Source organism: Syngnathus leptorhynchus, chromosome 3, assembly GCF_054491065.1.
Source record: "Syngnathus leptorhynchus isolate UIUO chromosome 3, UIUO_Slep, whole genome shotgun sequence".
NCBI lineage: Eukaryota > Metazoa > Chordata > Actinopteri > Syngnathiformes > Syngnathidae > Syngnathus > Syngnathus leptorhynchus.
In genome coordinates, this window is record NC_141197.1 from 20,285,379 (window position 1) to 20,300,122 (window position 14,744).

Below are 14,744 nucleotides of genomic sequence, written 5' to 3' on the forward strand. Positions count from 1 at the left end.
ACCGCCCTTCTGCAACGGCAGCTGGGCGGTGCTCGGGATTTGATATTGACAGAATTAATACTACTTGGTATGTAATTAATTTAGATGACCTTTTGACCTTTTGACTCTAAGTCTAAGAAAAGATTTAAAGCATGTTGGGGGGAAATGAAACAAATGAATACATTTTAACTCCAACATCTGATTATTTGTGGGAGGAATAATTAAGAGAACAATACTAAAAGAATGAACAGTGACGTCCTTACATTATTTTATTTATTTTATTTATTTTGTTTATTTTATTTATTCTATTTATTTTATTTTATTTTTTTCATTTTACTTTATTTTATTTATAATGGCCACCACAATGATTTGTGTTGATTAAAGGCGGAACCACTTATGTGGCGGTTCGTGTTTCTTACCGGCATTATTATTGTTTGCACCGTCCTTCACAATGAGGATACCGGCTTCTGGGTAAGGTGAAAATAATAAGTAAACAGTAGTGTTTTAGTCAAACATAAATAAATGACCCATTACGTAAAAAGATATTTCTGTTTGATCGTTTCACTGTGCATGATCTTTAGTTGTGTTAAACGTCAAATCTTTGCGGGTTATTCCCATTTACCCAAAACAGTAAGCTACTGCAATAAATGTAGAAATCTAAAAAGTTAAATTAGACTTTCCTCAAATGATGAAAACAAACATTGAAATTGTGATAAATCTGTCAATAAAGTATAATTTATTATATTCCAACATGATCACAACAAGTTTTTTTTTTTTTAAGTAACTAATTCATGTCAATACGCTTGCATGCATCTACCTAATGTGTTGATGAATATCAACACTTGTCTAAATACATCGTGTTAATATTTGTTTGTTTTTATCTGATCAGTTGCGGAGGACACTTTGTCAATATTGACCCATGAGGAAATTGTGCACCAACTTCTGGTTCCTCTTCAATCGTATCCATCTTTGAGATGTCATCCATGGTGACGATCAAAGTGGGACCATTCTGAGCGAGCTAACGCAACCATGTTGTCAAGATGTATCGTTGCACGCTTCTCTCCGAAGTGGAGGTGTTGCTGGGAATCCAGCCTTGACCCCAATTGTTGGTCTTCCCGTCCAAGGCCATGGTTCTTAGTAAATGTGGTCCTGAGGAAAGCTCATACCCCGACGAGAGCTCCCTCGTCGAGAATCGCCCGGAAGCCGGCGTTTGCTCGAGCTCCAGCGTTCGGAGAGCGAACGGCCGTGATCGACTCGAATGGCAGCCACAGCTACAAGCAGCTGTACGCTAGCAGCTTGGGCCTTGCGGGAAGAATCAACGCCGCGCTCAACTCTGACCTGGGACGCCTGGAAGGTCGACCCGTCTCCTTCCTGTGTGCTAATGATGCTTCCTATACGGTGGCCCAGTGGGCCATTTGGATGAGCGGTGGGACGGCGGTTCCGCTCTACAAAAAACACCCGGCATCAGAACTAGAGTACATCCTAAGAGACTCCCATAGTGCTCTGTTGGTGGCCGGGCAGCCCTTTGCTGAAATCTCGGAACCCCTGGCACAGAGACTGGCGCTGCCTTACCTTACACTTCCCGCCACTTCCCAACTCGACACTTTAAACAGAAACGACGGCCAAGACGTGGACGAGGCCGGCACGGACTGGACCGAGCGGCCGGCCATGATCATCTACACTAGTGGTACGACCGGGAGGCCCAAGGGCGTTCTTCACACGCACGGCAGCCTTCAAGCCATGGTAGGTGATTGCTTTTTGTCACTTTGGCTATTTGAATGAATGTTTCCACCATTTTTGGGTGATCAGTCAATCGTTCTCTCAGCGTCCACGACTGACGGATATTAGGCATACTGCTTTGGGAGTCAATTGACACAAGTGAAATGTCATCATCTTGTGATATCATATTTCAAGACATATTTCCATTTCAAGTTAACGTCAAAGTGTGCAGCGCTACTATTTTAAGACATGGAACGTTTGAGGAGATAATTAACGGGTTTATTCAAGTATTTTGAAAAAAAACGAAGGTCGTCATTTTTTATTTTCAGACTTTCTACAGAATGTGTCAGACCTGAAGCAAAGAGAGTGCCATTTTATTATGCCATTAATACAAAACATGTTTTCAAATTCAACAACTGGGTAGACGTCTTACATCACCTCCAACACACACACACACACACACACACACACACACACACACACACACACACACACACACACACACACACACACACACGCTCTTTGATTAGCATAATTCCTCTTTTGTTCCAGTCTAGCTTTCTTAATTAGCTCTAATTTATGCCATTAAAGATCTCCCAAAGATTTTGCTGTATCGTTTCAAGTCAAATTGACCCACTTGTCTATTAGTGCGGAAAATCAAATCATTTCGAGTGATGTCAGAGCTTCATTTCTATCCGCTTGATCTGTTGTGCTAAAGTGTCGAATTAAGGGATTTTTTTTTTCTCCGAATATACTAAATTCAACTAATCAAAGTTCCTGGAAAACTTCACAATCTTGTTTTAAATTAAGGCTCATGATACAATTGTGTATGTTTTTTGTGGTCCACCTGAACAATTGCAGTGAAAAGGCCTCACTTACTAAACCTGCAATTGGTCCCTCACAAAAAAACAAAAAAAAACACCTGAACTGAACTGAAAGGTCGTGCTCAGCGCCTGATTGATGAATTAATCGATGGACTGGTGCAATCGTGTTGACAAAGGCCCTTTGACGTTTCCGCATCAATACATTTGGCCACCATCCTTTTTCTCCCCACCTAAGTTGGAGTCGGCACAAACCCGGCTTTGCTACAATTATTCAATGTTGAGTTTTTTTTTCACAACACTGAGCAATGTTTGTGAATTTGGAGTAGTTGCCCATATGTCCAAAAAAACAATATAACATGAACAACATTGATTCACCGTAGGCCGTATCGTTTTCATCGTGCTAACGTTGCTAATGGCGTTTGTCGGGATAAACGTTTTCTTGGCTGCCGTTATCTCTTCAATCCGAAATTCAAATCATCCTTTCTGCCCTTTCTCCTCAGGTGCGGTGTCTGGTGTCGGAGTGGGCGTGGTCTCACGATGACGTCATCCTCCACACGCTGCCGCTCCACCACGTGCACGGCATCGTAAACAAGCTCCTGTGTCCTCTTTGGGTCGGCGCCACTTGCGTCATGCTGCCTGATTTCCATCCCCAAAAGGTCGACACGGCGCTTTCTTACTCTTAACTTATTTTCTGGCAGAGGTGGAGAAAGCAGTCCCAAAAAAAAAAAAAAAAATGGACCAAAGTACAATTCGGCCATTTTGCATCAACTGTGCTGTAATGTCCTATCTGGTTATCAGCGTCTCTCGTCCTCCGCTCTACTTTTCTTCTCCTCTTCCTCCCTCCATCCCTGTCAGGCTAAGTGTTTTGGGCCCAGTGATTAATTGCCCCGCGCGGCTTTGTATCTGACCAATGCCGACTCACGGTAAGAGCTTAAGCAGCGGATCAATCGATGAGCCGACATTGACGAATGATGCCGCCGCTAAGGTGCGCGCGCGTCTTCAGAATACAAAAGGAGTGACGACTCAACTGTTTCCCAACATATAGATATGTTTTTTTTGAAGGAGCTTTCATGTGTAGACGGGAAGCAAAGCTCCTTGAAGGACACTTGGAAGTGTCAGGAAGGCGTTTGCCACAATCTTGTAGCCATCAGTATGCCACTGTTCTCCCTGACCTTCTGGACCCCACCACAAAGGGGGTCGGGGGGGGGGCAAGGCTTCATTGTCCTTCCCCTGAAGTTGGACTTGCTTGATGAAAGGCTCAAGAGTCACTTTGTCTTATCCCTCAAGTTCTCTGAAGGGTAAAAGGAGGCAGCAGTTTTTCAAAGATACTCACAGAGAGGTAGAAAAAGACGGCGTCCAGATTGATTGGCTCCAAATCAACTTTGAGCAATATCGCTATCATGCCCGTGGCTCGTACCGATATTTAATACCGCCCAATGATTTACGAACGCATTTCCATTTCAAGTGTTTTAATGCGAGCGGATTAGAAAAGTGCGAGCCGATGAGTTCTTCCATTATCACCAAATCTACTGACTACTTAATTTAATCTTCATAATCAATTTAAAGATGGAGCCGTAAAATGTTAGAACATATTGGAAAAATGTCCATCATCATTTCAGACCACTCCAAGGTTAATTCTTCCAAATGTCTTTTTGGCGGAAAGCCAAATGAGATTTTCTTTATTACATTCAGAGACTATGCAAAGCCACAAAGTATTTCTCTTTTGTCTTTCTTGCTCTCTTTCTTTCCTCCCAACTTTTTTCACCCTTTTAATATTCACTGATACCGACTACAGGTACTCTTAGTATATCAAATTTCAGAAAATTCTAAACAGACTATCGCTGAGGACGACTTACTCGATTTCAGATTTTGTTTTCCTTAAGTATCGGTGGCTGGTATCGGCAGCCTCCACGGTATCGCCCCTTCCTATTTCTTGCCATCGTCTGTTCACGTGTCACGTGATCTGCAACAAACAAAATCATTTGATGTGATTTGTAGCATTTGAACAAACATCCATTTCGGATGCTGACCGTGTCGGGAAAGGCGGCATTTGTATTTGGGTCCCACCTTGAGTTGTTCAGCATGCAGCCCGTGCATTTGGGTTCTCCCTGCATCCCGTCCCCGAGGTGGAGGCCAGCTCTTTGACGGACATAAATTGCCTTCCTCTCCCCTTCGGAGTGGACTCGGTGGAAGCGCTCCACTGGTCATGATGGACAGCGCCCGCGGTGGTCAAGTCCGAGCCAGTTAATAATTCCCTAGTCACTATCTGCTGCGGAGCAGGCACACCCTCCTGTTTAGAGGAGCTTGTAATACCACCGTGTTAGAAAAGGAAGGAAATGGGAGAGGTGATTTAAAAAAAAAAAAAAAGGGAGGACCTGATTGAAGTATCCTCAAATCTGGCGTCACCCCGAAACAACTATTTGATTGCAGTTTTCAAGTCCCATGAATGACAATCACTTGATGCGCGCGTGTGTTCCGGTGAGGGAGGGGCCGAGTGCTAGTCAGCAGAGATGAGGCGAAAGAAGTACTGAGAAGCTGCAAATTGAGCTGGAATTAATGTTGACCAAGTGAGGATAAGTCGACAGAGAGACAGCCGGGGAGGTGCATTTGTCTCACGGGCACAGGTAGAGGAGACGGACTTCAAGAAGATTCTTGCTGCAATCATCGCCGTTGATGACGCATGGGAGGAGCTGGAAGGAAGGCCATGAATGCTTTTCAGCGTTATCACAACAACATTGGTGTTTGGCTCACAGGAAGGATTGCTTGTTTGAAGCAGCTCCACAGAATAGAGAAGAGCATGTGTGGCCTCTGTTAAAAAAAAAAAAGCACATTTGGTAGCTACCCCATGTGTCAGGCGTGCCCCACAGCAGTCGGCTGTTTTCTTCTCTGTGACCTTTTCAAAAGCCGCCTTTTCCTTTTTTGCGCCTTGACAGCTTTCATATGAGGGCCGCCTCGTCCACGGACGGCAACCTGCCATTTGCATCAAATAAAAGAAACAAAAAAGGCTTTCTTTTTTTTTTTTTTTAATGGCATGCAAATGCAAACATAACGCTTTCTACTCCATTTATATTTGGATTGGTCCCGTCCATCAGCGTTTCTTTATCGCCTTTTTCCTTCTGCCCTCTTCAGTCAGAAGCCAAGCTCATCTCCCCTCCCCTTTCTCTCTTCCCCAGGTATGGGAGATGCTGCTGAGCTCCAAAGCTCCGGCTGTTACGGTATTCATGGCCGTGCCAACCATCTACTCCAAACTCATCCACTATTACGACCAGCACTTTACTCAGCCCCACGTCAAGGACTTTGTCAGAGCAGTGTGCAAAGAAAAAATCAGGTATGGATTTGTCATAAAAAAAAACAAAAAGCATACTTAAAAGAGAAAATGGCGTCTCGTTTCAGACTGATGGTCTCCGGCTCTGCTGCTCTCCCGCTGCCCACTCTGCAACGCTGGCAGGAAATCACGGGGCACACGCTGCTGGAGCGCTACGGCATGACGGAGATAGGCATGGCGCTGTCCAATCCTCTGAAGGGCCCGCGCCTCCCAGGTAGCGCACCCGCATTTCGAAAAGCTCCCAAAAACATTCCCACCTCATATTACCGTATTTCCTGAGCAGCGGGCGCTGTTTAGGGAAATTTTCATCCACTCTACGGCATACGATGAGAATGCGCCTTATAGTCTGATGCTAGACTCGTTTCCTTTGATTGCAGTCAGATAAATATTTTCTGATTATTATATCAGCACCTTAGATTTATTTACACACAGTAAGATGGCTCAGAAGACCAGTGGAGCTTTTCCCAGATGTTCATGAAGCTTTTTCCTCATGTTAGGTCCGCAGACACGTAAACTCACACTTAGACAATAAAAGGCAAGTCTTGAAATGAGGTCAGATCAGAAGCTTTTCTTCTCTTTTTTTTCCCCTTCCCACCTCATTTCTCTTCTTCTTCTACCTCCACCTTCCCGTTTCCATCCCGCTGTTCCCCGGCCACCTCTCCCACTGACAGCTAAAGGTAATGAGCTTGCAGGTTGTCTTTGTGGGGGTGTTGTTTTTGTTTGACGGTCGTCGAGTTGTTTGCTATCAACCGAGGTGGCTGCGTTTGATTCCTCTCAGGCGGTTATTAGGAGGAGTTTGAAGTAGACGAGCGCGTCGCCCGCCTTCCGCCAGTGTTCACAGGTGTGAGCGTAAACAGTCACTTTTTCTCTTAAAGTAGGTTAAAGTAGATCAATAGCAAGCAGAGAAAAAAAAAAAAGGGGGCGGTGGAATCGTCTTCTGTGCTTTTATTTTATTTTCATCCCCCAGAAAAGCAAACAAACACAGGTCCGATTCCATTTTCTTGACTTTCTCTGTATGTGGGGCGTCTGGCCTATTTTTATTGCGTCTTACAGTTTGAGAGCATTGTAGATAAAGAGCAGTACGTGATTCTAGGTCACTCTGCCCTTGCGCACGTGCGCTTTGCATCTCATGAAAATATGCATGCGTGCGCCAACCATCTGGATTGGCAAATGCTCACGTAAGATAAGCGAGACATTTTTAGTTTGACATTGCGTTTTTTGTTTTACTTAAACACCCTCGCCTTTAGGATGAATGAACGACTGGAGTGCAACAATTCGTCATGGTCATTCAAGCGTTTGAACAAAATGACACTGCACGAAAAGGCCTTGTCGAAGCACTCGGCTGTAGTCAGGCAATGCTGAAAAGGAGGGAGCGCAACTTTCAAGTGCTTTGCTGAAGGGATGAAGCGCCTCCGTGATAAATCGCTCCAGTCTCAAACAAATAAGAATATTTCTGTATTTTATTTTATTTTTCTACAAGGGAACGTGGGTAAATGCTCATATTTGATTTTGTTGATTAATTTTCTTATTTTTTTAACAAGGCCACGTGTCAGTCTCTAACTCGAGAGGTCAATCTGTGTACGGCAGGAGCTGTCGGATTGCCGCTGCCCGGTGTGGAAGTGCGCATCGTCATGGAAAACAACACCGTCATTGCGGAGGGAAACCACAGGGAGAACCAGGTCGGTGGCAACTCCTCAATAAAGACTTCACAAGACATTCTAAAGGGCCTCTCTCGCAGGTACGCCCGGGTCTGGAAGGGAAGGAAGGAGAACTGCTCGTCCGAGGTCCGTCTGTCTTTAAGGAGTATTGGAAGAAACCTCGAGACACCGTCGCCTCTTTTGCAGATGACGGCTGGTTCAAAACCGGTAACAAACACTTTGTCTCCTCTCACTCCAGCTCTTTTCTTCCTTCGTGCTCTCCGTTCTTCTGCTAGATGTTTCCCATATACACACACAGAGTGAATTCTAACACTAATTGCACAAGTAAAAAAAAAAAAAAAGACATGCAGATGACCGGAAGCAAAGACAGGCAGTTGAAAAGAGTCAGCAATGACAAGGTGAGGATGACTCGTGAAAGAGTGCTGGAGAGCAAGTCTGTGTTGAATTGGCTTTGCGGCCTGGAAGGACAGAGATCCTCAGCGCGGCCAGAACGTGGCTGTCACACTCCATTACAGCCGCTGGACGCCTCATGAGAGCCTGAGCAATCTGCTCCCCGCAGACCGGATGGATGTATAATGACACAGGTGGACTGGAATGGAAAAGAAACATTTTAACCAAGCTGAGGCAGCTCATGAAAAAGTCTGAACTTTTTTTTTCCAGGACATACTTTGCTATCTTCTCCGATGTGCTCGCTCGGATTTGTTTTGGGCCTCACTTGACTCTTCGTGGTCTTTCTTTTTGTGCCCATCGCACTTGTCGCCCGGAGCTTTGTATGACGCCTTGTCTGGGATTTTTGCCTTCAGGTGAGGCGGAGAACAATTGAGCCATGCTCGCCACTTTGCCGCTTTGATCTGTCTCACGTAAGAGTGCTTTATTCCTTTTAAGCGGGCACACAATTACGTTACAGATAGATCTTTCTCGTGTAATTAAATGGACCGCTATAAATAGCCGGAGCTATGAATATCGTTCCATTCGTCATCATTTGTAGTGTGAAGGAAGGAGCGCGTCGGCCACGAGCGTGCCGTAATCTTCATTCGGCGCGCGCACGCGCCGAAGATGAAACTTGGCCGGCTTCTTTTTTTTTTTTTCCCTCCCTCCGAGCCAGGCGAACGCGCATCGTCGGAGATAAACCGGCAGAATTGTCGAGTTCAAAGAAAAGAACTCATTGGCGGCAGAAAATGAAAAATCGTTGTTTTTGTGCCAAGGCCCAGCGAGTAAGATGAGGTCTTAGTCGAAGATGCTGACGGCCAAAGAAAAAGAGGAGAAATGGCCAAAGAAAGATGGAATTGAAGAAGAAAAGAAGCGTGAGAATTCAAATCAATAACTCCTCGGCCGGCTGGCTGGAGGTGGGCTTGACTGGCAGCTCTATAGGGAAGCTGTCGCCTTCCCCCGAGCGCTGGCTCTTTCCACTCAACCTCACAAACATCTCCGAGCGCATTGATTCTTTGGGACTTTTCTCTTTTTTAACAGCCCTGTTTGTCCGCAGAGCGACGTTTGTTGTTGACCTCCACACAGAAGAGGCTGCTGCTGATTTTTAGTTCTTTTATGTCTTTTTTATAAATCTTCATTTAATATTTTTGTATCCATTTTAAATTTGAATGAAAGATCCCAAACTAACGGGGTGGAAGCTCTTTTACGGAGGCAGATCTTTTGCTCTCTTCTTCTCTTTGTCGGCCAATGTCACATTTCACCCGCAGTCCCGCGATGTCCTGCCAAGCCAAATGTCACACAAAGCAACTCTCCCGCCTCCCAGCGCTCCCCTCCCTTCCCCTCCCTCCCTCCCTCCCTCCCTCCCACCTACGGCCGTTTTTTCAGCTCGGAGCGCCGCCGGGTTTCCCGTTGAACTTTTGGAAAACGGTTAAGCCATTCATTCGTCAGCTGTGTGAAGGTTTGTTTATTTGTTTGCGGTCGGAGCGCGTGTGCGTGTCACTTCCCGCTTTGTCCTCGAACGCGTCGCTACCAATCCCGAGCGGATCCGGGACTTTTCATTTCTCGAGCACTTTCCAATACGAGACAATGAGTCTCCTTCATCATTGGCCTGTTTTCCACCTTGACTTTTTGTGCAATTGAGTGTAGAACAGAAGCATGTAAATGGCGGCTAAGCAGTTTGCCAGATCTGAGACAGACATCAATCCTCAACTTGGGCTTGTTATCGACTTGTGAAGAGGCAATCTCATCAGTGACATTACCATAAAGCAATTCCAGCGCCTTTAATTGCATTATATTAAACAAATTAGATCAGCCAGCCGAGTGCAAAGTGCTGTTTTGTGTGATATTAATTACCAAAAAAGGAGCTGTGACAAAAGTTAAGGATGATGAATCATGTCAGAGCGCACATTTCAGCGCTTTGGCTGTCTCTTATTTATCCTCATTAAGTCCTCCATCTTGGCTTTTGGGCTTTAATGTCGAACATTAATATTCATGTATGCAAAGTGTTTACAGTCCCGCCGTAAAGAGGAGGCACCACCGCTCGCGTCTTTGAGCAGATAAGGCCGCTGGAGGTTCCCCTGAATTTTGCGAGCGGCCACGACGCCCAGCTCCCGAATATCGCTCGGAGCGCCCACCGTTGGCTCCGAACGCGACGTTCCCGGTTGCGGAAATCACCGGCGACGGATTGGTCGCTGGATGTGATGGTCTTGTTGCGGGTTGCCATGGCAACCACAGAAGCGTGGAGTGCAGTGCAATGGACAGACAGATGGACGTGCGTACGCAAATTCTCAAGTTGTCGGATGAATAAAGTTTCCTGGCGAAAGTGAAACTTGCCACGACCTCGGTTTTGCGTGGAAGTCTCGATCTGTTTTTATTTCTTTTTCATCCTCTCCACTGTTTGCCTTCACTTTCTTTAATGCCTCTGAATGAGATGAAAGCCCAGCGCAATTAGGCTTCTTATCGTTTTAATTAAGAAAGCCATTCGGCCATATCTTCCTCTGACGCCGTGGCACATAATGGCGGAGAGGCTCTGATGCCTCCAGTCGTGTGTGCGCGCGTGTGCGTGCGTGTGCGTGCTGCTTGTGTATGTTGTTGTTGTTTGTGTGGCCCAGTAACACCAGCACTTACCAACATCCCTGTCTTTCTTCCTCGTAATATTTTTTTTCCCTTTCTCCACAATCACAATTCCCACTTGTGCCACCCTCTGAACACGCTGTTCTATTAAGCGCACACACAAGGTCGAAGTGCTTCAAACTCAACCCAAGTAGAAGTTTTTTTTTTTTTTTTTTTGCCATTACCCACAAGCATTGTTTTACTTTCCACAGAGGTCGAAGGTCACCCCATTTATCGGCCTCAGCTTGCAAACAAAGAGGCCAGAAAAGTAGATGGCGATAAAGCCGCGAGCTACAAGCTACTTATTAGCTACTTAATGGCTATCTTTTTATTTCCTCCCTCATCTGAAAGCAAGAAGACGAAAGGGGAGTGCGAAACAGCCCCCTGACTGCCGCCCACGTGCCCCCCCCCCCCCCCCCCCCCCCCGCCCCCCACCCCTCGTCTTCCACGGCCTATCAGCGCAGAGCAGTGGTCTGTGAAGAAATTCCCGATATCTAAATTTACACTCTGTATCAATCTTGTTTAATAGACTGGAAAGCTTATAGGCAGCGCGGCAGAGCGAGCGCACGCGGCGGTGATAAATTGTCGGTGTGCAGGCGACAGCCGCCCGTGATGTATAATGAAATATTTATGATTTATCCCAGCTAATAAACTGAAATGAAGTGCCTGATGTATGGGAGCAGATGGGCCCCCTCTATTGATGCCGAGCCACCGAGGCAAGTGGAAGACTGAGACGGTCAGATAGATAGATAGATAGGTGATGAGAAGTAAACACGCCGTGTGACCAGAGATGCTGCCGACGGGTCCGAGGAAAGCCTGAAGGCTGGCTGGATGGATGGATGGATGGATGGATGCAGGGATGCAGGGAGTGAGGGGGAAAAAAGGAGAAGCATTTGTTTGGCGGATAAAAGAGGGAGTTGCTCAGCAGCCATAATATTAGGTACACCTGTGCAAGCTACTCCGACGCTACTCGTATTGTTTGGATGCTGTCAGAGCACTTGAACTTTATTAGTTTGCAGCTAAACGAGTTTTTTTTTATACTTCTGTCTCAGAAGTGAATGGAAGAGTCAACACTCTGATACCGAACAATTTTACCGAGCAAGCGAGTTCATCACGAGTTAACTAATGCTAATCTGTGCAGCTCCGCTTACCTTGCATAAAAATGCCACCGTGAGGTTTGTTATTTTAATTCAGCCCACAAGGGTTAAGTTTGCGTTAAGACTTTTTGGAGATGCAACAATGAACTGATTAATGGATCACTAATACATTTCAAAACAATGATGAAGATTTTTCAAGTGATACACTGAATACGTAGCTCACTTTGAAATGATCAAATGAAAGCATGTTTTTGTTTTTAAATCTGATGGATGGAATATTGCTGCGTGCTTGTGTGTCATGTGCTCGTCCCTTTCCTTGATAGCGTGTTTTTGCTAAATACTGAAAATTGCTGCCAGGCCGGGTGCTGAGTATTTGTCTGCCCTCCTTTTTCTGAGAACCTTGACTCAATCGTGACTGGTGTCGCCTGGGTGGCCCCTCCTCTCCCCTCCCCTCCCCAGTCCCAGCTGTGGATGCACCACCTGTAATAAGCCAAAAGAACATCTTCTGGTGCTGACCCATTTTCTCTACTCACCGTCCCCTTGCCCAGCTGAGCCCTTCCAAAGCCCCCCCCCCCACACACACACACACACACTTGGCCCCTATGTGCGCCTGTGTGTGCGCGGGCGCTGAAAATGCATTTTTAATGACGTACACACACACACAGTCCAAAAATCTCGCTTTTGAGTATCGGCTCGGACTCTCTCCTGTGGATTTTTCCTGTTCCTGTGCTTCCAAAAACTGTGATGTTTAGTTCATAGTGTGTCATCATAAATCATACAAGTCGGCTCAAGGGCACACACACACACACACACACACACACACACAGCGTGGGTCTTGAAGTGAGCCTGACTCACCAAGCCCCAGGGGCTCACTCAAGCCCGGTTAAGAAGCGCTGCTCCATATAGTCAGGAGGTGTGAAAGTGAAAGGGAATGGTTGTTTGTCTTCACGTGCCCTGCGGTTAGCCGGCGACCAGTCCGGGGCGTACTTGTACGATTCACCTGAAGACCATCATTTCATTTCATTTTCCACGCAGGCGACACGGCAGTATTCAAAGATGGCGTCTATTGGATCATGGGCCGCACCAGTGTGGACATCATCAAGAGCGGCGGCTACAAGATCAGCGCCCTCGAAGTGGAGCGCCACCTGTTGGCTCATCCTGACATCATGGGTAAAAAAAACGTCGAGAATAAAATGAATGGCGACCGTCTGGATTTTGAAAATGTTTTGTTTGGTCGTGCAGACGTGGCTGTGATAGGCGCACCGGACGATACGTGGGGACAAAAGGTCACCGCCGTGGTTCAGCTGAAGGAAGGTCACAATCTGACCTTGGCGGATTTGAAGACGTGGGCAAGGTAACCCTGTTTATCTTTATTTTTTTATTGATTTATGTTGTACTTTTTTTTTTTTCTCCATTGTCTTTAATATGTGTGTTTTTAAAACGGTCTACCTATTTCTATTGGTTGCTAAAAATATCCATCCGTTTAGCATCACACGAAACAAATCACTTTGCTCAAACGCTCCAAATATACTTGAAATAGTAGCGACTCGTGTCAGTTCCGTCTTGCGCCCGCTGAATAACACAACCGCCAATTCCGATCAGGTTTTTTTTTTTTTTTTTCCTGCTCTCACGCACGCGACTGAAAGGTTGTCAGCGTGGGTGAGAGACTTTCAGTCCAAGTGAGCAGGCATAGCTGCGGGCTTCATATGCTGCTGTGTTCCTTATGCTCCAACTTGCTGTAATGCTGACCCATATGGCGCACGCACACACACACACACACACACACACACACACACACACACACACACACACACACACACTCCAGCCAGGGGGGCAGCCAGCGGATGGGCAGCACCAGCACACTTGCCGCTAACGGGGAAGAAGAAGAAGGCCATCAAATGAGACAAACAAATGGATGAATGCTCACTCTTCAGTGCCCCGGCTGCAGCCGCCACTCTCCATCTCTGTCACGCGGGCACATACACACACACACACACACACACACACACACACACACACACACACGGGCACACACACCATGCCCCAAAGAAGTTGGCGAGGCATGTCATGTACTCTGTAACACTTGGTCTGAGTCATTCTGTCCACTCGCAGCGCAACTCGTGCAAAGTAGGTTAAGAAATTGGAAAAAAAAAAAAAGAAAGAAAAGCTCGAGGCTGCAACTTACACATACGGAAAAAAGCAAAGCACTTGAAATGAGCCGGGCCTGCTTCTTTGACTTTTATTTCTTCTAATCTCTCTGCGATGATTTATTTTTGTTGGGAGAGAATGGTCTGTGTCCGCGAGGTAAATTTGCCTTATTAGCGAGGAAAGCCACATGAAGGACGTTTCTTATCGCCGCCACAGGCCTGGCCTTTGTTGTGCAATTGTTTTCCGCTCTTGTCGTCTTTGTTGTGGCACGCGCACAATTATTGACTGGAGTCGGCGTGGCGTGTTTGCGCGCGTGGCGGGCGTATCTCGCCCGGGCAGCGAGCGCTAAACGGACGCCTCTTAATTCCTTGTCCGCTGCCGCGCTTGCAGAGAGCGCACGCCGTCCTACGCCGTCCCCACCGGCCTGCTCGTGGTGGAGCAGATACCGAGGAACCAAATGGGCAAGGTCAACAAGAAGGACCTCCTCAGACACTTCTTCCCATAAATTCAGCACGTGAACATTTTCCCCAAATCATCTGGTTGTGATTTTTTTTTTTCTTCCCCCCTCCAAATAAAAGGAGAGTGTTGACATTTTAAAGCGTTCCCTCTTTTTATTTGCGACACAGCTGCGGCGACGCAGGTGCGCCGCAGCTGGATGCCCAACACTCCATCCAACTCTTCTCACCTCTCATCCTTTCTCATCTCAATTTCCACAACGCTCGGCTTACAGACTTGACTCGGAGTGCCGTGCAAAGGCGCAGAAGAAGAGAAGGAGAAAGGAAGTGAAAGATGATCCGGTTGGGATAAACAAACCTAATGAACAGCCAGAGAATTCCTAAATGGGTGGGAGGGACACACAAGTGCAAGCGTGACAGACGTGGAACAAGTCCACACGCGCGCACACACACACATTGTGGTCTGGCCACAGCCACCAGAGACCTGATTAAGAGAG

The 14,744-nt window shown here is 46.5% G+C and overlaps 1 protein-coding gene across 1 annotated transcript; it reads left to right on the plus strand.

Moving 5' to 3' along the window:
* The first annotated feature begins 376 nt into the window (after positions 1 to 376).
* acsf3 (acyl-CoA synthetase family member 3) lies at positions 377 to 14,517 on the plus strand. Its single transcript, XM_085907569.1, has 10 exons — positions 377 to 450; positions 869 to 1,722; positions 3,023 to 3,178; positions 5,696 to 5,850; positions 5,916 to 6,061; positions 7,435 to 7,526; positions 7,586 to 7,712; positions 12,680 to 12,814; positions 12,887 to 12,998; positions 14,183 to 14,517. The coding sequence occupies exons 2-10, from the start codon at positions 1,009 to 1,011 to the stop codon at positions 14,295 to 14,297; spliced, it is 1,752 nt and encodes a 583-aa protein (XP_085763695.1). The 5' UTR covers positions 377 to 450; positions 869 to 1,008; the 3' UTR covers positions 14,298 to 14,517.
* The last annotated feature ends 227 nt before the right edge of the window (positions 14,518 to 14,744 follow it).